Source organism: Rattus norvegicus, chromosome 2 (genome assembly GCF_036323735.1).
Source record: "Rattus norvegicus strain BN/NHsdMcwi chromosome 2, GRCr8, whole genome shotgun sequence".
Lineage (NCBI taxonomy): Eukaryota > Metazoa > Chordata > Mammalia > Rodentia > Muridae > Rattus > Rattus norvegicus.
In genome coordinates this window covers 192,040,456-192,065,163 of record NC_086020.1, presented here as the reverse complement: position 1 = coordinate 192,065,163, position 24,708 = coordinate 192,040,456, and the positions used below count along the sequence as shown (strand labels likewise).

At 44.0% G+C, this 24,708-nt stretch overlaps 1 protein-coding gene across 3 annotated transcripts in view; it reads left to right on the top strand.

Moving 5' to 3' along the window:
* Window positions 1-15,304: 15,304 nt before the first annotated feature.
* Slc22a15 (solute carrier family 22, member 15) overlaps window positions 15,305-24,708 on the top strand; it is a 62,451-nt gene continuing 53,047 nt past the window's right edge. For 2 of the 3 annotated variants that reach the window (XM_017590914.3, XM_039102401.2), the window contains exon 1: window positions 15,305-18,202. In XM_017590914.3, coding sequence (XP_017446403.1) covers window positions 18,116-18,202 — 87 coding nt within the window. In that variant the 5' untranslated portion in view covers window positions 15,305-18,115. The remainder of the gene's footprint in view (window positions 18,203-24,708) is intronic. The other variant, NM_001107707.2, reaches the window with a different exon arrangement.

Below are 24,708 nucleotides of genomic sequence, written 5' to 3'. Positions count from 1 at the left end.
TAGCCAAGTGGAAAGGTTTTAAAACTTGACCCTTGAACAAAAGCAGAGCATATATAAAGATGTGTCCAAGAAAGATACAAGTGTTAAGAAGGGATGACGAGCAGGCAAGTGATCCTCAGTGGGGACAGTAGGACAGATGCCGGAGTCCATCAAGAAACTCTCCAAGGCCATCCCATCCACACAGGCCCAAAGAACAACAATGCTAATTGGTTCCAAAGGCCTTATTGTTTCTTCTTCTTCTTCTTCTTCTTCTTCTTCTTCTTCTTCTTCTTCTTCTTCTTCTTCTTCTTCTTCTTCTTCTTCTTCTTCTTCTTCTTCTTCCTCCTCCTCCTCCTCCTCCTCCTCCTCCTCCTCCTCCTCCTCCTCCTCCTCCTCCTCCTCCTCCTCCTCCTCCTCTTTCTTCTTCTTCTTCCTCTTCCTCCTCCTCCTCCTGTATTGGAGATTACACCAGAGTCTCTCACATGCCGTGATTCATCCCCAGTCCTTGTTTCAGAGACTTGCTAGGATAGAACCCTTTCATAAAAGAGCCCCCCTGATGCCCTGCATACCCAGGGCCGCCTCAGGAACCATTTCTCTGGGATATTTATATTATCCAGTCTCTTACTGCAGCTGTGGTTTAAGCCCTGAAACAGCAGCACCAGTGGCAGACCTTGGCTTCAGACAGCTGGTGTTGGTCTTGCAGGCATGCAGTATGCAACTATTTATGATTTCACAAATTCTTCTGCAGGAAAACTTCACAAAAAAAAAAAAAAAAGAGGAGAGGCGAGGGAGTAGAGTGCAGGCTCACAGCCGTGCCACAGACCCTGAGCAACACATGGAACCCCAGGCAGAAAGCCACAGTGCGATCGGAGATCCCAGGAAGTTAGGAAAGCACATTGCTTTCTCAGACCCTAACAAAATTCCTGAGACAATTAAGGGTTTGTTTTGGTCACAGTTTTAGGGGCTCAGGACCATGATCAAGCAGATTCACTGTTTTGGGAGGTCTCTAGTTGGGATACCAGAGGCCACAGCAGGGGCAAATGGTGAAATGATGCTATTTGCCTCATAGTCAGAAAGCAAAAGAGAAAGTGGAATGTGTGGGCGTCTCGCAGTTCCCTTTGAAAGTCCGTCCCCCACCTTTCTACCTTCTGAACATTCCAAGGCCTCCCTGCCATACCACTGTGGGCATCAAGTCTTTACCGTGAATCTTTGGGGCATCAAAGTGTAGCATTCTGTCCCTGGTCTCCAAAGCTCATGTCTGGCCTCTCACATTGCAAAATCCACTCAGTCCCCAAGAGTCTCTAAGGCCTTAACTTTCCCAGCATCGCGATAAGGTGCTACAGTGGGATAGACACAGTGTGCATCCAGATTCCAAAAATGAAAATCAGGAAGATAGTGATGAGAGATGAGTCAAAATAAGACCAGACCCCAGCAGAGCAGTGCTCACACCGCTTCTCCAGCACCCACTGTGTAATTGGCAGACGAGCTCCCAGGGCCCAGTCAGCCCTGCCCTTACAGCTTAACTGGTTGGCGCTTGAAGGTTCTTTCAGGCAGAGTTTGCACATTGCTGGGACCTTGCTCCCTTTCGTATGTTGACTGTCCCCCGAAGGACTGTGTGTTAAAGGCTAGGTCCCCAGGTATCAGCAATAAAAGAATGATATGGAGACACACTGGCTTGGCTAAATTCACTTTAATATATAATAGTTTTTTGCTTCAAATGTATAAAAATTTTCAGACTTCAAACATAGAATATAGAAGTGTCTCAATTCTTCAGGGAACACGGGTGAAAGGGTATTAATACCCTGTGTGGCATTTGCTCCCTCACATTCTCTTATTTTTTACCCTATTCTCCAAACCTGTCCTCTCTCCCATCCCCTCTCTCAGTGCCTGGGCCTTTTGTAGTGAACACTAACCAAGTTCAACTTCAAACTTACTCCTATGATTCATGTACCAAACCACTATCACATCCAAAACTCTCCAATTTATTTTTTCCAGCTATTTTTTTTTTGTATAACGGATAATTAGTAAAACTATCAGTTCTGGTTTATTGCAAAGATTAATTCCGTTATTCAGCATATGCATGAGTTATGCCTTAGGCACCATGGAACAGAACAGAGGATGTCATAGACTCAGTCTTACCTCATTTGCTGATTAATAAAGGACATAGGGACAAAACAAGGACTGTGGGAGGTGCCAAGACAGAAGAGGCTCCTCGGAAGTGGTGCTTGTGTATCCCGAATATAGAAAGCCTTACCAACAAAACAAGGCCAATCAAATATGGGCAAGTGATCTGAACAGACACTAGCAGCAGAAGGAACACAAACAGCCAGTGTGTGAAGAAATGTTCCATATATTTAGACATCATGGAATCATTCCCAGAATTCAGGAGGCTCAAACAGGATGATTGCTAGTTTGGGGCCAGCCTGCCTGCCGAGTGAAGCTGCATCTCAAAGAAACAAACAAACAAAATATACATGGACAAGCCCATAGGAAGAACAACAGCATCAACCAACCAACCCCCCCCCAGAGCTCCCTGGGACTAAACCACCTACCAAAGTACACATGGAGGGACCCCTGGGTCCAGCTGCATATGTAGCAGAAGATGGCATTTTCTGACATCAGTGGGAGGAGAAGCCCTTGGTCCTGTGAAGGCTCGTTTCCCCAGTGTAGAGGAATGCCAGGGTGTTGAGGTGGGAGTGGGTGGGTGGGTGGGAGAGGCAGGGGAAGGGGAGAAGGGAGAGAGGGGGGGAACCAAGAAAGGGGATAACATTTGAAATGTAAATACATAAAATATCCAATAAAAAAAGTTAAAAAGTAAAGGTGTGTGCCACCATCATCTGCAAAAAATGTTTCTAATGTACAATAAAAATCCTGAAACAAGGCGTATATTTAAATGAAAACACAAATATAATAAGAAATGACAGGCACAAAGAAAGAAATATAAGCAGAGGGGGGGTGCCAGCCTACACCCTCTTTTCTATAGATATTTTACTGCAGGCAATTTTGTGTTTTGATGTTTTGTGTTTTTAAGAATTACCTAGAGAAACATATCATATACATTTTTTAAAGAGATTTATTTATTTATTATCTATAAGTACATTGTAGCTGTCTTCAGACACACCAGAAGAGGGCATCAGATCCCATTATAGGTGGCTGGAAGTCACCATGTGGATGCTGGGAATTGAACTCAGGACCTCTGGAAGAGCAGTCAGAGCTCTTAACTGCTGAGCCATCTCTCCAGCCCAATATACATGTTTAAAATGACACGTGTGGAGTAGCTGCGATTGTGAGAGAAGTGTAAACACACTTCTGCTCCTCTTGTTTTCCAGAGCTTGTAAGACTTCTGGTCTGTACCCCAGAGCCTTGGGCTGGGCTCTAGGAGCCCCCTCTGTCCAGCGTTCTCTACAGCAGCATTAAGGCCCCCTACCTAATTGGTCCCTCTTCCCTGACACACCCACGCTATGCAGGCTCTCTCAACTGCTAATCATAGTGTCTCATCTTTCCACCGATTTAAATTGCATTTATTTATTTATTTATTTATTTATTTATTTATTTATTTATTTGGGTCAAGATCTCAGATTATAGCTCTGGCTGGCCTGGAAGTTGCTATGTAGAGCAGGTTAGCCTGGAACTCTCAGAGATCTGCCTCTGCCTCCTGGGTGCTAGGATTAATGGTGTGCACCACCATATCCAACCTAATTTTTTATTTTCTTTAGTGTGTGTGTGTGTGTGTGTGTGTGTGTGTGTGTGTGTGTGCATGCTTGTGCATGCATGCTCCATAATCCATGTGCTTGAAGATCAGAGGGAAATTTTATGGAGTTGGTTCTCTCCTTTCACCTTTATGTGAGTCTTAGAGATTAAACTCAGGCTGTCAGGCATATGCTGGCAGCACCTTTACCCTCTGAGCCATCTTACCAGCTCTTTCTTGTTTTACATGATCCTCTGGGAACTTTAATGGGATATAAGAGATACTTAAAATAAAAAGAGAACTATCAATTAGAAAGAAAATGTTCATGTTCAAAGGCTAATTTGAATTACAAGTATGTGAGCCTATGACAGCAATGTTGGGTTTAGGTCAAATTAAATAAATTGGAGTTCACAGAGAAGGGACAATCCTTCTCTCCATTGTCTTTGGAGTGCATCCCGGAACATGGGTCTCATTAAAAAATATAGAAAGCCTGACCTTGATACTAAAATTACATTTCCCAATTTGAAATCTCCCAGACTGTCAGCTTTTTAAAAATTTGTTCACATGGTCAAGGACTCGGGATCCACGAGTTAATTTAGTTCACAAGGTATCATCACTACAGGAAGAGCCTCTCCAATTGCTGCAAAATGCAGAACGTCTTCAGCCTGGGCATCACCAATGGCTAATCCTACACCTGACCTTCTAAGGCAGGCTGCTGAAAAGAAAGTAAGCATATTATAAAATAAGCACCAGGCTGTGTGTGAGGTATATATAAAATACAGAGAGACGTCACGTTCAGTTTTGGGTCCCTTCCCAAAGCATCTCATCGTGTATGCATATATTCCTGAATCCGAGAACAATCAAAGATTCTGAAACACTTCTGGTCCCAGTGAGTTCCGATGAGGGACTCCCAGCCTGTTCTGCAGCTAAACTTAAAAAATCAAAATTACTGGAGACATTCCTCTTTGGAGCCTTTAACCGGAAGCTCATTTACTTCTATATGTCCTCAATGCAGTAGGGGAATTAGAGGTCATGTTCTTAGCTACTCCCTGGTTGAAGGAAAATGGAAACGCGGGTCTCAGTTGAGTGCGTCAAGCTGTCATTCTTATATCCAGTGCCAGCTGGGCACCTGTTGGCAGGGCCAGCAAAGAGCTCTGGGGATGAATTCATCTTGCCCTTCTACACTTGACAACAAACAGACTGCCTCTCTCAGACTGTCCTCCCCCTGTGCAAAACACTTCATTACGGGAAAAACCTCTCTGCTTAAGTGATGCTTAGTTATCAGCTTGCATCTTAATATCTAACAAATTAAAAACGAAATGAACATGAAGCCAATATCTCTCCATTTATGTTGTTTTAAGAGACAACCATCTCCTTCCAACAGACCGCATTTCTTTTTGCCTTAGAAATGCAGCTCAAAAGGGCCCAGAGAAAAATAAAAGGTAATAACCAATGACTCACTTCAATGATCTCTAGCTATCATTGCCACACATTTGTTTTATGCCACAGTCATTTTGTTGCTAAAGTATCACCTTCCTTATCCTCCCCCTCCCAACTTAGTTGTTGTTTCATCTTCAACAGACAATGTATCCACCGTGGAAGGATGGCACAGAGGAAGAGAAAGATGGTCCCCAGGACACTGACAGTAGCAAAAGGGCAGGCCACTGAACAGAGAGGCTAAGAATGTATCATTAACAGCCCAGCACCAAGTTCATCAAACATCTGAAAGGTTACAAATGCCTCCTGTAGAAACACTGACTACTTTGCTTGCAAAAAGTACTACACACAGTAAGCCAAAGAGAATGGGTAGCATTTAGTGGATTGTAGAGCATTTGAGGAGATGGGAACTGTAACTAACCACACCCTGAATTATAGCAAGCATATCCTAAAGTGGAGCATCTTTTTAGTCAGAGGCAGAATGGCCATTGCATAAGAAATAACCTTCTATGGGCTAACAAACACAATTCCATTCTCTGGCTCCAAACACAATAGACAAGCACTCTGTGTGCGCTTGTGTCTATGGTTGCATTGTTGAACTAGTGTATGAGCCCAGCTAGGGCTTCTAACCTAGGAGATATGGCAAAGTTCTTACTTTTGCCTTTGGCTGAACCCTAAAATCATTGTGGAACTGGAGACACAAAACATCGATTCTTCCGACAGAGAAACCAGAACACAAGGCTACCAAGCTAAGGTAAACTAAGAGAAAGTGGCCCTCGGGCAGCAGCTTATATCTGAGAATAGTCTGTGAAGGTATACATGGGTGGGAACACACACTTTTGAAAAGTTAGTTACAGTCATTGCTTTGGTGTGTGACTTTCCGTATGCTCACTAGCCATCCTGCACATCTTATTTTACCTCCATTTAGCCTTAGCCCTGTATGTGGGATGTATGTAAGTGTAAGGGTTCTCATACATGTGTGTGCCCCTCTTCCCTGCTGGCATTAAACTGCTATATGAGGCCTTTATGTGGGTGCTGGGGATCCAAACTCAGGTCCTTTATGCTTTCATGACAAGGTCTTTAATTAATGAGCCATCTCCCAGGCCCCAGACTTATATTTGTATGTACTATGGGGTTAGACTCAGTGATTGCTTAAAAGTATGATGTTCTTCCTGGCCCATGAGACTTAGCTGGTGAGGATGCATGTCTCCATGCCTGACCAACTGGATTTAATCCCGGGAATCCATGAAAGGAAGGAAGAGAACTGATGCTCACAAGTTACCCTCTGAACCCAAGACTAGATAGGTGACGAGCCTAGAGGAAAAGCTAATACTATTATTCCATTATAGAAACATGATAATAAAATGTTCCTGCTGACATGCTTATAGAATAGTGCCTGTCTCAGACCTTATTAGAGAAACTTCTTCTTGCACTAGATGGGAATTAACCCAGAGCTTCACAACTGGACACTGTGCAGAGAGTGAGAGACTTTGAGCACTCGATCCCAAGTGTGCTGTCTTCATTAAAGCCCACCCCTTAAGACTTAGGGATCTATGCAGAAGAGGAGGCAGGAAGATTTGAAGAACCAGAGGTGATGGTTGACTCCAAGGGAACAGTGTATTCCAGACACCACAGGACTGTGCACATATGAGCTCAGAGACTCCAGCAGCACCCTCAAGGCCTATAGGTTCAAGACAGATGGGGTCCCAGCACTGACAGAGGGAAGTGGATGATACCTACTGGCAAAGGAAAATCCTTTATCCAGCGGAGTTTCTCTGGTTATCACACCCCAGGGCAAACTTCACACCCACGAGTAGTTGGCCAACGCAAAACAAACTCAATGGTATTTTGTAGACTGTCTTATTTTGCTTTGTTTGGACTCCTTTTTTCTTCTTTTTCTTTTGAAATTTTGGTCTTTTGCCTGTTTGATTTCCGTTTTCATGGGGTCAGTGTATGTATTTTTTGTTTGAAAAAGAGAGAGAAGAAGTACTGAATAAGCAGGTGAGGGAGTGATGGGGGAGAAAGCAGCAAATGGGTGATGGAAAGATGGAAGATGGAAAGAGGCCGAGTGTTTCGTGTGCTACGAAGGGAGGCAGAAGGGGAGCCTTGAAGGTACCTGGGTTGCTGTTCTTGTTCCTTGGGAAATGGTGAGTTACACTGTCCATCAATAGAGCCAGTAACAGATGTGACTGCCAGTGGGCCTGTGCCCTCTTCCTTTGAGAAAACTGACCACACGTGAGTCACTGTGACTCCCAGAGCTGCATCCTAACCCAGGACCTTCAGAATGGAGACCCACTGCTGACTGGACAGGTCCTGGTGTTGACTCCTCATCGTTGACCTCCCTGCCAATCTCTCTAGTTGGTTGAGGTGGAGGTTCAGCCCTGAGACTGGATGACTCTGTGTTGAATTACAGTTTTACTTACTGTGTTTAACTTTGGTCAGGAATTTATTTCCTGTGGAATCTTTGGGTTGAGCAAACATTTGAAGACACCCAGAGGCCACGCCTGCCTCATGGCCTGCCCACAGTGGGGGCCACCATGATGTCAAGTGTGTAGTGGAGAGATGGGCGAAAAGGAAACGCTGTCTTAGTTTGGGTTTCACTGCTGTGAAGGGACTCCATGGAAACTTTTTTTTTCTTTTTTCTTTTTTTTCAGAGCTGGGGACCAAACTCAGGGCCTTGCACTTGCTAGGCAAGCGCTCTACCACTGAGCTAAATCCCCAACCCCGGAAACTTTTATAAAATAAATCATTTAATTGGGGTTGGCTTACAGGTTTAGAGGTTTGTTCATTATTTTCTTGATAGGGATAATGGCTCAGGCAGGCAGACTGGTGCTAGAGAAGGAGCTGAGAGTTCTACATCTTGATTTGAAGGGAGCAAGAAGGAGACTGTGTACCACCCTGGGCATAGCATATACCTGAGCATATATACCTCAAAGCCTGCCCTTACAAAAACACACTTCCTTCAAGAAGGCCACATCTACTCCAACAAGGCCACACCTTCTAACAATGCCACTCCCTATTGGCCAAACATTTACACACATAAGTTTATGGGGGGCATACCTATCCAAAGCACCACAGAAGCCAAATGGTTAGAGCAGTTTGAAGGCAGGTGGATCTGGAGACATGAGGGTAGACAGGAACAGCCTGGTGAGAGCAGCCTACCCTATCACCTGAGGCCATGGCCCCTATGCTGCTGCTAAGGGCCATGTCTGGGTCTGTGGCCATGCAGCAACAGGAATCTGTGTTGATATCAATGTCCATACTCCACATTATCACCAAAGGCCGTGCAGACATCCTTGGTCTGGCCTGCCGCCTGGTACCCTGTCGATATCCAAGGGCTGTGCAAAGCTGGCCTGTCCCCTCACTGGCTGCAGCACTCAGGAAAGCTGGCCCCAACCCTTGCTGGACCTAGGGCAAGTATATGAGAGAGCTAGGCAGGGTGCTGGACCCATTCCTTATTGGCCATGTAGTGGCATGGACCCAGGAGAGATTCCATCCCCACTCCTTCCCATCACCAGCTGGAGGAGGGAGAGCTGGTCCTGAGGTCATGAGAGCTGGCCCCTCCCCTCACTGGGTACAGAATTCCGAAGAGCAGGACACAACTTGCCTGACACAACTTGCCTGGGCAGCACAGTAGACCTGGCCCTTGTGAAGAAGGTGTAGGTGACCTGGATCTGAAGGCATGAGAGTGGAAGAGTGTGTGTGTGTGTGTGTGTGTGTGTGTGTGTGTGTGTGTTCTCTTGTTGGCTGTGGCATTGGATGAGCCTGGTGTGGAAGCTAGGGCGCAGTCCTGCAAATACAAACCTGCAGGATCTCCTTGAAACAAGCTAACAACAGGATCTCTGAGAGGAGTCTCAGTGAGGATCCAGTATTGATGGTGTAGCAGAAGCCAGAGGCCTGGAACCAGACCACTGACTCATCGTAAGGAACATTTGCAAGAAAGATGTGTGGACAAAAGGGTACACTGTGTGGCACACTGTGACACACTACAGCTTCCACAATGCAATGGGTTTTCTTTTGATGGGGGTCTTTCTGTTTGTTTGCTTTTTGTTGGTTTTTGTTTATTTTTATTTTCCTTGGCTGGGGGTGGCTGCAGGGTTGGGGGGGAGGGGAGATAAGGCACAGGGAGACGAATAGGATTATGGTTCATGATGTGAAATTCACAGTTAATAAAAAGTTTAAAAAGTCAAGAAAATATTCAAATTTCTTCTAGGATATACATATATATGAGAGAGGGGAGAGAGAGAGAGAGAGAGAGAGAGAGAGAGAGAGAGAGAGAGAGAGAGAGAGAGAGAGAAGGGTGGGAAAAATCTGAAAGGAATTTGGGGAGGGGAAAAGGATCAAAATACACAGTGTGAAAAAAATTTCAATTAAAAAAAAAAGTCTTAGCCATGGCAGATTATCTGTAGGACTGGAAAATGAGAATACCCAAAGTCTTTGGTTGGAAGAGAGAAATTACCGGAGGATTTGATTTGCTCCATTTGGCTGAGAGTAAGTCACCCTTCTTATGTAAATGAAGACTGAGAAAGACCATGAGTTTAAATTGTTTAAAACGCAATATGATCTTTTGGCTCAAATAGCTGTATGACAGTAAATTAAGGATTAATTTGGTTCTGAAAATCATGTAAATTCTCTTCGTGAACTTTCACCTCAGGGAGAGAAGATCCTGCTGTATGCTTCCTCTGGCAGACAACCCTAGGGAAAAGCCGTTAGGTTACAGCGAAGATTTAATGGGCACTGTCCTCCTCTCTGATCTGCTGGAGCTGCTGTTTTGACTGGGGTTGATTTCATGTTCAGATAACAGAACAAGTCTATGGTTCTCCTGTGCTACAACTTCCTCTTCCTCCTCCTTGCTCTTACCCTGCTATCCCATTCAGTGCTGTCAGGAAGGAGAGGTCTTCCCCAGGTGTCTAAGAGAGCCCAGCAAGGAAAGGACTTTTCTTCTTTGAACACCGATGTTAGCACTAGAGCAGACCAACTCTTTACTGAGCCAGAAATCAGCAACAGCATTGGATGTAAAATGTGGGAGATTCTCAGAATCATGACACCGTATTTCTGAGCCCAAGTAGACCGTGCATATCAAACTCCATTCTCTGAAGTCTACAGAACTTTGTTTCCCACGATCAATTAACACTGCTGTTGGTGACTTATAAACCCATGGAGATCAGCTCAGAGATATGTGGGTTATTTTCGCCCTTGTACAACACCACCAGCTGCACTGGTTTGGAACAATTTCATAAATCTCCATACATAAATACTGGGAATCTGGGGGGCATTTGCTTCTACAAAGAGTAAATTTTGATCCATCCAATTGAATCATAACCTCAGTTTATTGAGCCCATGAGCACACCAAATTCAACATTTTAGCCTTGTTCCCTACTATAATAGAGCTCTTCGATGCAAGAAACAGCAGCAGCAAAAACAGGAACAGCAGCACCACTGACATTTTCATTAAAGACGGGCACTCGGGGATGACTCTGTTGAATTAAATGAATGGCCTATTATCTAGGCTTCGTGCCTCTTGGACTACATGTAAAATTAGACTCTTAGCAAGCAAAACACTCTACTATCTAAATTCAAGCATAATTAATGGCTAATTCCCCTCACACTTCTCTCCTTTAACCTCCTGAATCTCAGCCTAGCTCTGTTTACACTTTACTGCTAAGGCTACAGAAATTGGCTACAGAAATAGCCAATTGCTCCACATTACTTGGAGGTCCGTTTAATGTTTTTCACCACCCTCACAACGGTTTTTGAATAAAGGTTGTCGCTTCAGAAGCCTAGATGACAGAGGCACCCACCCATCTATCTCACAGGGAACACTTTATTTTTCCTTTGTTTTCTTGCCCTTTCCTCCTTGAGATGCATCCTGGAAATACTATTGGCTCCCTTGTGACCTGTGCATTCCGACCATATATGCTGTAAGTTTCTTATCCATGTACTGTTGACACAGGTATGTGTACAACAGATGTCTTTATCAAGGTAAATTGCTGTGCCACCCACACAATGCCGTGTCCTCTCAGTGTGAATGAAGGTTTTGCAGAGGAAAATATTCTTCAGATGGTGAGAGACAGACAGACAGATGGGCGGGCAGACAGACAGACAGTTGTGCCCCTGGGTATATGTAGCTGGTGTAGAACACTTTTCTGTTCACTAATCTCTCACCCACCAAATTTCAGTAGCCATGTGGGACACCAAATTACCAATGAAACAAAAGACAGGGCAGAGCTCAGGGACACAGGTTCACCACTGAAGAAGATGGTGATGGATGACGTGGGCTTCAAAGTTGATCTTTTTTTTTTTTTAAATAGGTATGCTTTCAAAGGGCATTTGATAGACACTGTATTCTAAACATTATTCTAATATTTTAATTATTAAAAAAGCAATGTGTACTGTTCCTGATTTATAAATAAAGACACAGATATTATAAAATTATGGTTAAAAAAGGACTTAAGGAAAAACAAAATGAGGTGGGGGTGGGGGTCAGATGAGGGAAATATGTGCTCAAATGGAAGCCATTGCTGAGAGCCACAGATGCAATACCTTGAACCTCAGGAGAGCTTTAATTAGCCTGGCTCTTTCTAGAGCGCATGCTCAGAAGCTCTGCTACTCATAGTAAATTAGGGCATGGAAACCCAGCAGGGGTCTGGCTAGGTTAAGGGGGGAGGGCAGGATCTTAAAGGGACAATAGTCATTTAAAAGACCAATGTTGGCCCCACCGTTCTGGCACAGACCCTCTACCACAAACCTCCATACTTTGGGACCCTGCCTCAGTTAACAGCTCCTCCACTATTTTAATCTGGCTTTCAGGCCTGAATTTGGAAGCAAATCCTGGTTTCATCCTGATTCTATTTGCAAAATATAATCTCTATCAATTTTAGCTGATTTTACTTTAGATGGGACTTTGTTTCTCCATCTGTTGTCCTTTGGGTTTAGGTTCTCTCTGGGTCTTGCTTTCGCTTTTCCACTGGTCTTAAGTGTGTTTTCCACCTCGCTGCTGCCAAATCAGATTATGTAAATAGGATCTCTCCAATTTAGAACAATATCTCAATCCCCTTACCTGTAGTATCCAGCATTGTCTGTTTTCAGAAGATCATTTCTTCTGACCTGTGTGTACCTATTATATATATATATATATATATATATATATATATGTATATATATACATATATGATTAAAAGCAGGAACTGACTATATAGAACAAGTTTTGGTTAACTGAAAATACTTCTGCTTTTGAGCATAAGATTCAAGAGTTCACCTGCTTAACAATTTATCAATTTAACTATACGTTATATATAATGTTAATTTTAATTTTTCACTTAAACACTTCATGATCAAAGAAAGGGGTTTAAAGTTAAATGCACATTGCTGGGTATATGGGCACACGCCTTTAATCACAGCACTTGGGAGACAGAGGCAGGAGAAACTAAGGTTGAGGCCAGTCTGGTCTACAAGGTGAGTTCCAGGACAGACTCTGACTACTACACAGAGAAACCCTGTCTTCAAAAAGGAAAAAAAGAAAAAAATTAAAAACATGTCTCTTTGGTCCAAAACGGGCTGAAGACTTGTTAGAGTTTGTACAACCAGAGCACAGATGAGGGAACTGAAGGGAGCTGAAGGGAGGCAAGATGGCCCCACAGCCTTTTCTTAGCATAAATGGCTGCATACAGGACAGGAGTGCCAGGGTGCTAGTGCGAGACTTGGCACCAAGTAAATTGATACCCCACAGAGCAACACAACCGCAGCCATCTTTCCTGTTAAGAAATCCTTTGCCACTTTCCACACACACATAACAGCTGTAAGCTGACCCGTAGCCTCCCAGTTTGCTGCCATGACAAACAGACCTATTTTTGCCTTCTTATTTCTATATTAAACATAATTATTCTTAGCAATAAAAAATGTTCTGAATTTTTCTAATCAAAACTCTTCACATGAACCTCGAGTCCCTGGGCTAGGCACTCAGAAAGCTGAGAGAGGGAAACTGTTGCTTGACTGTGCTCCGCTTCCTGAAATACCTTCCCAGATGTCTCCAGAAGGCTGTCTCCTAGGTAACTTAAAACTTGTCAAGCTGACAATCATTTATAAACATTTCCAGAAGGTGACATCTTTGTGTCCCCCTGAGTTCTCTCAGATACAGTATTCTTAATCAGTTTGCAAAGAGGACACACACATAGATTCTATGTAGAATGAATAGATATAAACATTGTGGAAAAGCACAGTTATGTAGGTGTTAAAAAATGTATGTGTGACTTACATAACACTAATAACGAAGGGATCCAAGGTTCCCAGAGTAGCAAAAGAAGATGGATTTAAAGAAATAGATTAAATCCTAGCACTTGGGAGACAATGGAAGGTGTGTCTCTGAACTGACATCCACCCTGGTCTACAAAGTGAGTTCCAGGCCAGCCAGGGGTACATAGTGAGACCTTATCTTTAAAAATAAATGTAACGACCCAACAGATGACCGAGGAGTTAAAAGAAGAACAGAACAAGAGGCAGAAATAACTTTGACTATACAATTCATCACAAATAGAGATTTATTCTTCTACTAAAATGTCTAGTGTAGTGGTATAGGTCTTTAATCCCAGTACTCGGTAGGCAGAGGGGCAGGGGAGAGGGGCAGAGGCAGAGGCAGAGGCAGAGGCAGAGGCAGAGGCAGAGGCAGAGGCAGGTGAACTCCTGTGAGTTCAAGGATATCAAGTTTCAGGTCACCAAGGATTAAATAGGAAGACTGTCTCAAAAGCAACTCAACAAAACAAAAACAAACCAAGAAGACAAAGCAAAGGAACAATCAGCAGACTGTCAGGTTGAATGGAAAGAGAGAGACTGGAGAGAGAATACCTTGTGTATTGGATGGATGCACCACCTGTCCATTAAAACATCTTGACCATATAGCTAGGCTCTTCTCTGACTAAATACAACTTAAGATAACACATTTATTTTAATCTACATCTACTACATGGCTGGTTACCTGTACTCAGACCATGTGTCTGTCTCCTCACTTCTTCCCCACATTTTCCACCTGGCTCTATCTCGGAATTCTTTCTCCTTCCAAATGTCCCACCTCCTATTTCCTGAGTAAGCCATAGGCCATAGGCTTTTTAATTGACCAATAGGGATAACTTGGGGGACAAGGTTACATAGCATCACTTGATGTTCTGAGGATCTCCTTTCCCTGAGGCAGCTAGGGCCAGTATTTAGCATAACCATACATAGCAACAGACTAAACCTCAACAAGAGAATATCAAGATGAATTGAAAATGTCCTCCTGGAAGAAAGATAGAATCTTCAACAAATGGTGCTGGTTCAACTGGAGGTCAGCATGTAGAAGAATGCAAATTGACCCATTCTTATCACCCTGAACAAAGCTTAAGTCCAAGTGGATCAAGGACCTCCACATCAAACCAGATACACTCAAATTAATAGAACGGGAAAGTGGGAAAGCCTCAAACACATGGGCACTGGGGAAAATTTCCTGAACAAACTATCAATGGCTTATGCTCTAAGATCAAGAATCGACAAATGGGACCTCATAAAGCTGCAAAGCTTCTGTAAGGCAAAGGGCACTGTCATTAGGACAAAACAGCAACCAACAGATTTGGAAAAGATCTTTACCAATCCTACATCTAATAGAGGGCTAATATCCAATATATACAAAGAACTCAAAAAGTTAGACTCCAGAGAGCCAAATAATCCTATTAAAAAATGAGATACAGAGCTAAACAAAGAATTCTCAGCTGAGGAATATCAAATGTCTGAGCAGTATCTAAAGAAATGTTCAATATCCTTAGTCATCAAGGAAATGCAAATCAAAACAACCCTGAGATTCCACCTCACACCAGTCAGAGTGGTTAAGATCAAAAACTCAGGTGAGGACAGATGCTGGCGAGAATGTGGAGAAAGAGTTATACTCCTCCACTGTTGGTTGGATTGCAAGCTGGTACAACCACTCTGGAAATCAGTCTGGAGGTTCTTCAGAAAATTGGACATTGCACTACCTGAGGACCCAGCTATACCACTCCTGGGCATATACCCAAAAGATGCCCCAACATATAACAAAGATACATGCTCCACTATGTTCATAGCATATTGATCACAAGTTTTATGTACTAACTTACAGAATGTTCCAAACCCAACAAATGGAAACCATGTGTTATTTTCAACACATATGGTGTTTTGTTTTTTTGTTTTTGTTTTGTTTTTTTTAAAACAATGAATACACTGTAGTACAAAGATCCTAGGTCCCAAGAAAAGTCAGACAGTTCCAGGATTTAATATTGCCTTTGTCCACAAAACATTCAAATAAATAACAAATTAAAAAATATTCTAAAGGCACAGCTTTTAACTGGAAAGTTAAAAAGAATGCTCAAAAATATAACTTATTGGTTAAAGAACAAATTGCAATGCCATGAAGTATTTTAAATCAAAATATTGCCTAGGAGAACTTGTAAATAAGGGCAAAATAGTACTTAGAAAATTGTAGACCCTTTCATATAACTACTCTTTACAAAGGAGAGTTGTAGCAAAGTGTAGTAGGCTGGCATGCTCTCTCCGGCCTTTAGAAGACAAAGGCAGGAGGATCAGGAGTGTAAGGATAGCCCTGGCTATGTAACAAGTTTGAAGTCAACTTGGGCTACAGAAGTCCTTATCTCAAATAAATCAAAGATGGGTAGGGAGGGACTTGAAAGCAAACAAGCTAAACACTGAAGCTATCTAGCTAGCAAAAGAATTACAAAGTAACAAAGCTAAACAAAATATAGGAAAAATTCAAAGTCTTCGAACTACAATTTTATATTCAAATATTTCCTGGTTAGAAAAAAATGTGGGGAAAGTGCAAAACAAATAATGAATCATCTAATCAATAATAATGTAACACACACTAAATAAAGTACATCATAATAAAAATAATGAAAAGTGGGGTGTAAATACAGCAAGATCATGATTCAAACGGCAAAATGAGCAAGTTTATTCCCCAGTGGTAAATAAAAATTGAAACATTTTTAGAAAACAAAATAGTAAAAGTTTTATAAGAAGAAGCAAAGCCATGTGACCCCTCTCCTCCCTCCTTCTCCCTCTTCTCACAGAGAGCACTGCCTGCCAAGAAAGCTAGACCCATATGGTTAAAGGAAAGTTTTGCTGCTGTTTTGCTTTTTCTTCATTGTCCTGGCTGCCCTGAATCTCACTCTGTAGACCAGCCTAGCCTCTGCTTCCCGGATGCTGGAATCGAAGGTCTGTGCAGCCTCTGTGGCTGCTGGTACCACTGGCTTACGCACTTCCAGTGCATCTTATGCGGCTTCTACACTCCCCACTTCCAACCCTCCCATATTCAACCTTTTATCATTTTGTTACAATAATTAGGTAGATGACCACTAAAGGGCAGTTATAAACAGCAGGCATAATTAATCGGAAACGTGGGAGTACAAGGATGCTTGCCAGACAAGGGGACCTCCTGGCCATCCGTTATGCTCTGCGTTATATTCAGAGGGTGGTTCATTTTAATGATCAAAACCCAGCGGGTTGGGGATTTAGCTCAGTGGTAGAGCGTTGGCCCTGGGTTCGGTCCCCAGCTCCGGGAAGTGGGGGGGGGGGGGACCAGCCTCCTCTGGGAAGGTAGTTCCTACTCATTCAGTTCAGTGAGGAACAGTATAGATTAAGTTGGCCCTGGACATGCTTCTGAGGGTTTTGTTTTTGTTCTTGTTTTTTTTTTTTTTTGTTTTGTTTTGTTTTTGTTTTGTTTTGTTTTGTTTTTCAAAACTGGGTTGAGTTAGGAAGGCCCACCCTGAACATGGGCGAGGCCATTTCATGGATTGGAGCCTAGGCTGAATGAATGAGGGAGGGAACTAGCTGATCGCTGGTGTGCATATCCATCCGTTCACTGCCAGCTGCTCTTCGCTGTGGATGTCATGTTACTAGCTGCTTATGTTTCTGGTGTCTCGACTTACCAGCAATGATGGGCTCTAAGAGGAATTGTGAGCCAAATAAATTCCTTCTCCCCTAAGTTTCTTTTGTCATGCTATTCTCATACCAAGAGGAAAAAAAGGTAAGCTGAGCGATAGTTTAGATCAATGGTTCTCAACCTTCCTAATGCTGTGACCCTTTAACACAGTTCCTCATGTTGTGGTGACCCCCTTAACCATGAAATTATTTTTGCTACTTCATAACTGTAATTTTGCTACTGTTATGAATCGTATTGTAAATATCTGATGCGCAAGATATCTGATATAGGACCCTTGTGAAAGGGTCTTTGGTCCTCACCCACTGGTTTAGATACTTGGAATAGTTTAAAAACAAAACAGGATTAAGAGCGGGGTCATGAGAGGACTAACACTAGTAATCTGTCCCCACAACTCTCCAGCCCTTTGCCAAACTCCATTGGCAGACCTTGGCCACCATGACCCCCTGCCTTTGTTCCTTGTCCGTGGGCCTTGCGGGCACTTCTCTAACTGGGTGTCTCGAGGCGCGGAGCATACATCTGACCCTGTATCTAAAGCAGGACAAAGGAGGAAGGGGACTGATGCTTCTGGCCCTCTCCTCCGAAGGCTCTAGAGCTCTCAGCGCCCCAGCATTCCACCGCTTTGTGCGAAGGGGCGAACCCCGCGGGACGCGGCGTGGAGCTGCCCGCCCCTCCCGTGAGTCGCCGTGGCCGCCCGCGCCGCACCCACTTCCTCTTTCCCTTCCGCGCGCCAGCCAACCGCTCGCCAAAAATTCCTGTCACTTCTGACAGGAAGCGGGGAGGCCGCGCTGGGGCGACCAGTCGCGCATCTCCGCCGCGCCCCGGGACCAGGTCTGCTCCTGGGCCGCAGCCCCGCCCGGTCCTCCACCCCCGGCTGGGCCCAGTCCTCTGTCCTCGCCTCGGCCGCGGTCCGCCTGGTCCTCCCTTCCCGTCCCCGCCGCTCGGCCCTCCGTCCTCTCCCGGCCCAGTCCTCTGTCTCTCTGTTGCTCGATCTTCAGCCACCGCGCAGCCAGGTCCTCCGTCGCGGTGGCGGCCGGGTCTTCAGGCGCGAGCCCGCCATGGAGGTGGAGGAGGCGTTCCAGGCGGTGGGCGAGATGGGCCTCTATCAGATGTACTTGTGCTTCCTGCTGGCCGTGCTGCTGCAGGTGAGTCCCCGGCTCCCCGCGGCCCCCGGGCGCTCTCAGCTCAGCCTGGCCCCAGGTGTGGCGCGAGAGCGCAGGGCGGGAGGGGTTGGGCGCCGCGCGGTGGCGGGCCAGCCACTGAGCTCTCCCAGGCTGTCACCCGGAGCCTGGCACTGACACTTCACCGCCAGGGCTAGTTGAGAGATGAAAACCATTACCTGGGATCGCTGCAAAAATCAAAAGGAGTCGGCACCCTAACCCGTTGGCTCTAACACCTTACAGTCTAAGACAGAGACAACATGGACAACCTGCCCACAAAAGATCCAGTCTAGGACGGCCTCCTTCAGCCCTCTCTGAGATTGAGAGGACTTCCTATTAAGGGGGCTTTCACATACACCGGAATTTATTTCCCTCTGGTTAAAGTTCTACTGGGTTATAAAGCTCTGAGGCCAGCATTGGTCTAGGGAAATGATACCATTCACATAATGTGGTTCATTGTATAGAATTCTCAGAACCTTTTTGCACACCTCAACCTGAAACTCTTGATTCTAGGGGGCCTTGGGCTCTTCAAGAGATTCACTCTTGTAATCATAGCACAATGGAAGCTGAGGCAGGAAAAGGATGGTTCTTCTTCCAGGCAAATTCAAAGTCAGCCTGAGCGGCTCAGAAAGTCCCTGGGAAGTAAATCAGTGGTAAAGAATGTGCTAGGCTCTAGGTTTGATCCCTACCTGGGCCAGAAAATGAAGCTCGCTCCCTGCTCAGGATGCTTGCATTCTTGGGATGAAGTGGTTTGTGATGAGGCAAGCTGACAGCTAAGCTAAGTAGTTCAGGTCTTATTCCAAGGGAAGTACTGGCTGGACATGGTTATAACCAGAGCCCAGAAGGTGCTTCAACATCGGGGTGATGCTGCAACAGCAAGAGAGTCAGTAAGGTACAACTTGATCTACTGATTCTCTATCCCCATCAAAATCTTCAAAAGTTCAATTGACTTCAGCACCAGGCAGAAGAGTGGTTCAAGTGGTGATACTTGGAAACCCTTCTCTTAGCAGAATAAGAATTAGTATAGAGAAATAAAAATGTAACTGCAATGTCTGGTCTTCGCGTATATTGGTTTCTTTGACAATATTCTGCCTAACCAGGACTCCCAAGTATATATTCCCTTTCTTGGCAATCCCTTCTGGCCACCACTCCACTCTCCACTTCCTATGTTAGCACCTTTTTACTTGCTTAGCCAGGTGGCTGCCAACTTAGAATAAAATGTTTTTGATGGTGGCACTGAAAAGATGAGTATTCTGAGTCAGGACCTGTTAATTTTCCTGGGCTTTTCTTCTCCCACTGCCAGCAGGAGATCCAGGGCCTTGTGGTTTTTATAGGAGAGCTTTACTGCTGACCTACACCTCATTCCCACTCCTCCCCTGCTTATATTAATGGCCGAACTAGTTCATTGTTTAGGAAGAATTCCAAGCTCTTTTTGCTCAGCAACCATTGGTTGATTTATGGTCACTATTTGCCAGGTTTTCAAGTGGATGAATGTTTATCTTGTAGGTGTGGGCCATACCTGTCCCTTCCTCCACCTGAGATCCACAGAAAGACTACTTTATGATGTGATGTGACTGAAAGGATAGCTGGCTCTTCTGAGGGGCTTGCTGTAGACAAGGGATGAGGGTCACATCATAAGCATTATCAAAGACCTTACTGTATCGTAGTCTAAGTCCAGCCCATTCCACAGAAGGGTTCAGCCATGAAGAGAACTGTTCTTGTCTAGGGAGTTCAGCCAAAAAGAGGACTTGGTTTTTTATCTAGTAAGAGCTTTCTAACGGTCACTCCAAAACATAATGACTAGTCGCCAGAGTGCTCTACAAGTTGGAATAAGTTTTATGCTGCTCCTGGGCTTAGAGCTTGGTTGAGACTTGTATTAGTCAGGGTTCTCTAGAGGAACAGAACTTATAGAATGAAATATATATATTTCATTATACATCATCATCACTATCATCATCATCACTATCATCATCATCACCACCACCATCATCATTATTATTATAATGGCTTAAAGACTGTGGCTCAGCTAGTCCAACAATGGCTCTATACCAACAGAAGGTCCAAGAATCCTATAGTTACTTAGTTCACGAGGCTGGATGTCTCAGCTGGTTAGGAGAATCTCAAAGAAACGGGCTCTTATGCTAGTGAAGAAATGAACTTGCCAGCAAGAACAAGCAGGCAAAAATCTAAAGCTTCCCTTCTTTCATGTCCTTTAGCTCATGTGGCTCAGATTAAAGATGTATCGTCTCACTTCAAAAGATACAGATTTAAAGAGGCTCTTCCCGTTTAATTTAATTTAATTCAATTTTATAAAACAAGCAAGCCATCCTCACTGATGTACTCAGCCACATGTGTGTTAGTCCCAGCCCAGATATAGTCAAGTTGACACCTAAGGATAGCTGTCACAGGCCCCCTGAGGGTTATAATCAACTTTTTACCTATCCCTGCACCAGTTTAAGTGGGTGGGACCGTGGGCCACACTTCCCCCAGTATGCTCTCAGGAACAATGGTTGCCTTGGACTGTGGATTCATGTAACACAGATAAAGTTGTGAGTCTTCTAGATAGTTCCTCTTGAGGAGGCCGTCAAGGTACAAGGGGAAATATAGAGGACTCCCTTTGGGTTCAGACTATCTCGAGAAGTGTAGTGTGGGTCGGAAAGCATCTAGTTTGCTGTGACCTCAGCATTTAGATCCCAAGGAAAGGCCACCCCCAGCTCTCTCTTTGACAGTGCTCTGACAGAGCAGGTGTCACCTTTCAAGGAGCACAAAAGAAGCCATTACAAAGGGAGGCAGATAAAGTGAACCTAGTGGAAAGTACAGGGTCCTGCCACCCTATCACTGCTGAGTTTATGCAAAAGACCATTGGAGATGGCTTGTGGTGAAAATTTGTTTTGCAAATGTAGATAGCACTTTTAGTCTTTAACATTTATACTTTATCTGATCAACATGAATATGAGTCCAGCATAGACTGAATGCATTTGTTAAGGAAGCATTTATAGTTATTCCTTTGGATTCCAGCTGAAAAGTTTTCCTAAAGTTGCCAACCAACTTAGTAGTAATAGTTGGCATAATTCATAGACCTTGAGGTTTTTAGAACATTGGACTGTTTCTCACCACAGTTTGAAGGTGTTTTATGACCAAGAGGTAATCAAACCAAAAGGCACACAGGTTGGTAATTTTCCTCTGGTTCCTTGACTAAAGCTCAAGCAAACCAAGGTCTGCATTCTCGAGAACTGTATGCATGCCACAGATTATATTTGGTGATTGTAGGGAAAGAAAGAGACATTGTGAAAAAAGGAAAGAAAATAAAAAAGTTCTTTAGAGTGTATACTAGGGTCACATTTTGGTGTGTAGCCTTCCAATATTTTATTAAATGCACACATAGCTCTTTTGCAGAAACACATATTCTTGCTTGGTTTTGTCTCTTGGCGATGTTTAGATGCCTTGCTGGTACTGAGAAGTAACTCCACCAGAGAACACACACAAACACTCTCAAAGCCCATTAGAAAATCTGTATTGCCAGCCAACAGCTGCACAGAGATCTTGCCCAAATCATGCAGTCCCAAGCCTTGCTGTCCTTTCTCTATAATGCCCAAATACCACATCCTAATAGATACACTTTGGTTAGCAAGAAGCCAAACTACAGAAGCCAAAAGGCAAGGTTAGTGCATTTAGGGATGTTCCTGGATCCTGGAACTATGAGCTAGGTCTTTGATGGATTAGGTCTTGGCAGGTGTAAGTGCCTACATCCTGGGTTCTAAGGTCAGAATGGTACTTTCAATATGGTGTCAGTTGTGCTAAGGTTGGGGACCTGTTACAAGAGTCACAGATCAACAACTCCTATTTTAATTTCAACAGCTGCCACGTATAATCTTTGATGTGTAACTATACCTTAGGTTGCTTATCAGTTTCCTGTTTTCAGTTCAGAACCCACACGCTGTGATGCTGGGCTCTTCTTTTTCTGGACCCCATCTCTTGCCTGTTGATTGACACTCCCCTTCTGAAGCACAGAGAGAAAACATGACCTTATGACGCTGCTTTATTTCACTGTAATTTTTTATTAATTTTCTTTTAAAATTTGTTTATAATTTTAAATCACTTCAAGCAATGTAAAGAATAATTCACAAACACACATGTACTTACATTCAGGTTGAATGCTACTAATATTTTTTCCATATTTGCTTAAGACTGTGTTATAGTTTAGCTTGTAAGGCAGGGCAGATAGCACCTAGGATGTGAGATAGATGTCTGTAACTAATGAACATTGCGCTTTTAAGATCTGAACACACATTGATATAGGAGCTGCTGTGTGATATTGGGGCTCAGACTTGGCGGGGCAGGCTGTTGGGAAGGGACGATATGGTTGGAGGCGTATCAAAACTGACCGGAATCTGTGTCATTCTCACTGCCTGCATCCTCAGTGAAAATGATGCCTCTGAGCATAGACTTAAAGGTGCAAGAAGTCAGAGCATGTGAAGGCAGTCCCAGACGAAGGAGCAGTTGCAGGCCCAGCAGCTGTATCGCTTCGCCTGAGCTAGCCAGTACTGACAGGGAGTGTGGAGCACAAAAGCACCTACCCCAACCTTTTGAGCACAAAACCAAAAGCAGATCTTGCCTAGAATATGTTTTGGAGGTCATCTTAGACAAGAATATCCCAGGCAACACGTGAGTTTGTAATGTTGTGTGTCTCTTTGTTACTTCCACCTGCCAAAGGATAGCTGTATTGATAACAGATTGTACTTTTATGTTGACTTATGCACAAAAGAACTGAATTGAGGGCTGGTGAGCTAGCTCAGCCAAGTACGGTGTCTGGTGCCAAGCCTGAAGACCTGAGTTCAATTCCTTGGACCCACATGGTAAGAGAGAACCAGATTGTCCCACAACTTATCCTCTGATGTCCATACCCTACCCCAAGCAATAGATACAAATATGACAAAATTTTAGAAATTGAATTGGTCTAGAAGAAACTAGTGAATAAAAGCATATAGAAAATAAAGCACTTCTAGGGACATCGCATGGCAGAGTTTGGAAGAAACTGAGTTAGCTCTAGGGTATTTTCATAGAACCCTAAGAAGTGTACTTTCTGCTTGACCTCCTCTGACTGGTTATTGCTTTTGTTAAGAATTCCATCCCTTAAACTTCAACTCACACCTCAGCAGCCTCTCTGCACTTACACGGTAGGACATATACTTTTTCCTGAACAGCCTCTCTGTGTGCTTGTAAACTTCATTTGACTTGAAGGAGAAATATAGGTACTGATAAAAGAATTCTCCAGAATCTTAATAAGTAGTGGGACTAAAAAATGAGACACCAGAATCATTGTCTCATTTGTTTGAGTCTATTTGTTTGTGTGCTTATTTTTAAGAGAAGGTCTCACTGTGTAGCCTTGACTGGTCTCAAACTCAGAGATCCTTCTGCCTCTGCTCCCTAAGTGTTGTGATTAAAGGCATGCACCACCATGCCTGGCCCAAAATTGTTGGGTTGGGTTATTTTTCTGCCATACCATTGTGGAAGGAATCAGTTTAAACATATATAGGATGTGCTATCATCATAGTGGTACAAAGAGGGCTTAGATGACACATGAATGTGTCTTCCTTCACAGCTCTTTGGAAAGTTAGAGTTTAACTCAATGCATGTGGTTATGCCAAGTACCATTTCCCCCAGTGAAAAATGCACCCAACCAATGCCTTGGAAAGGAAGGAAGGAGGTCGGGGTTTGCTGAAGCCTTCAGAAGGATGAGCAGCTGAACTGGAAGCTTAGGTTTAGAGAGAGACATGAAGGTAACTTTAGATGGACAAACGCCATCACAGAAGCGGAGAATACCTCGTATCTCTGCTTCCCTGTGCGTTGGCTGGGGCTGGAGAGATGGCTCAAGAGTTGAGTCCTTGCTGATCTTCCAGGGAAATGTTGTATATGTCATACTGGAATAAGTGCAGAGAGGTGGGTGTGGTAAAGCTCGGGAGAGGAATTCTTAACAAAAGCAATAGCCCAGTCAAAGGAGGGAGGGCAGAGAGCACACTTCTTAGTGTTCTATGAAAATAGAATAGAGCTAACTCAGTTTCTTCCACACTCCATAGTGTGATGTCTCTAAAGGTGCTGACCTGAGTTTGGTTCCCAGGACCCTATCAGGGAGATTACAAACACCCATAGCCAGCTCCAGAGGATCCCACACCATTTTCTGGTCTCCACTGACACCTAGGCACACACACACACCATGTGGCATACATTCACCAAGACACATACACACATACACTACATTCAAACAAATGAGTGAACACATAGCCCAGAATCTATTTTGGAGCTGGTGAGAAACAGTCCCAGTCTGCACCCCTTATCCAGGATCTGCCTATGAAAGTTTGGGAAGCCCTGGTGCATACCGTTCCCATAGTACTGTACAGACTTGCTGTTCAGTAAAGCATTTTTCCACTGGACCCTCTGGAGAGGCTAGTTAGTTGGGAGTGCACTAGACAGAGGTGTACATTAACACCCAG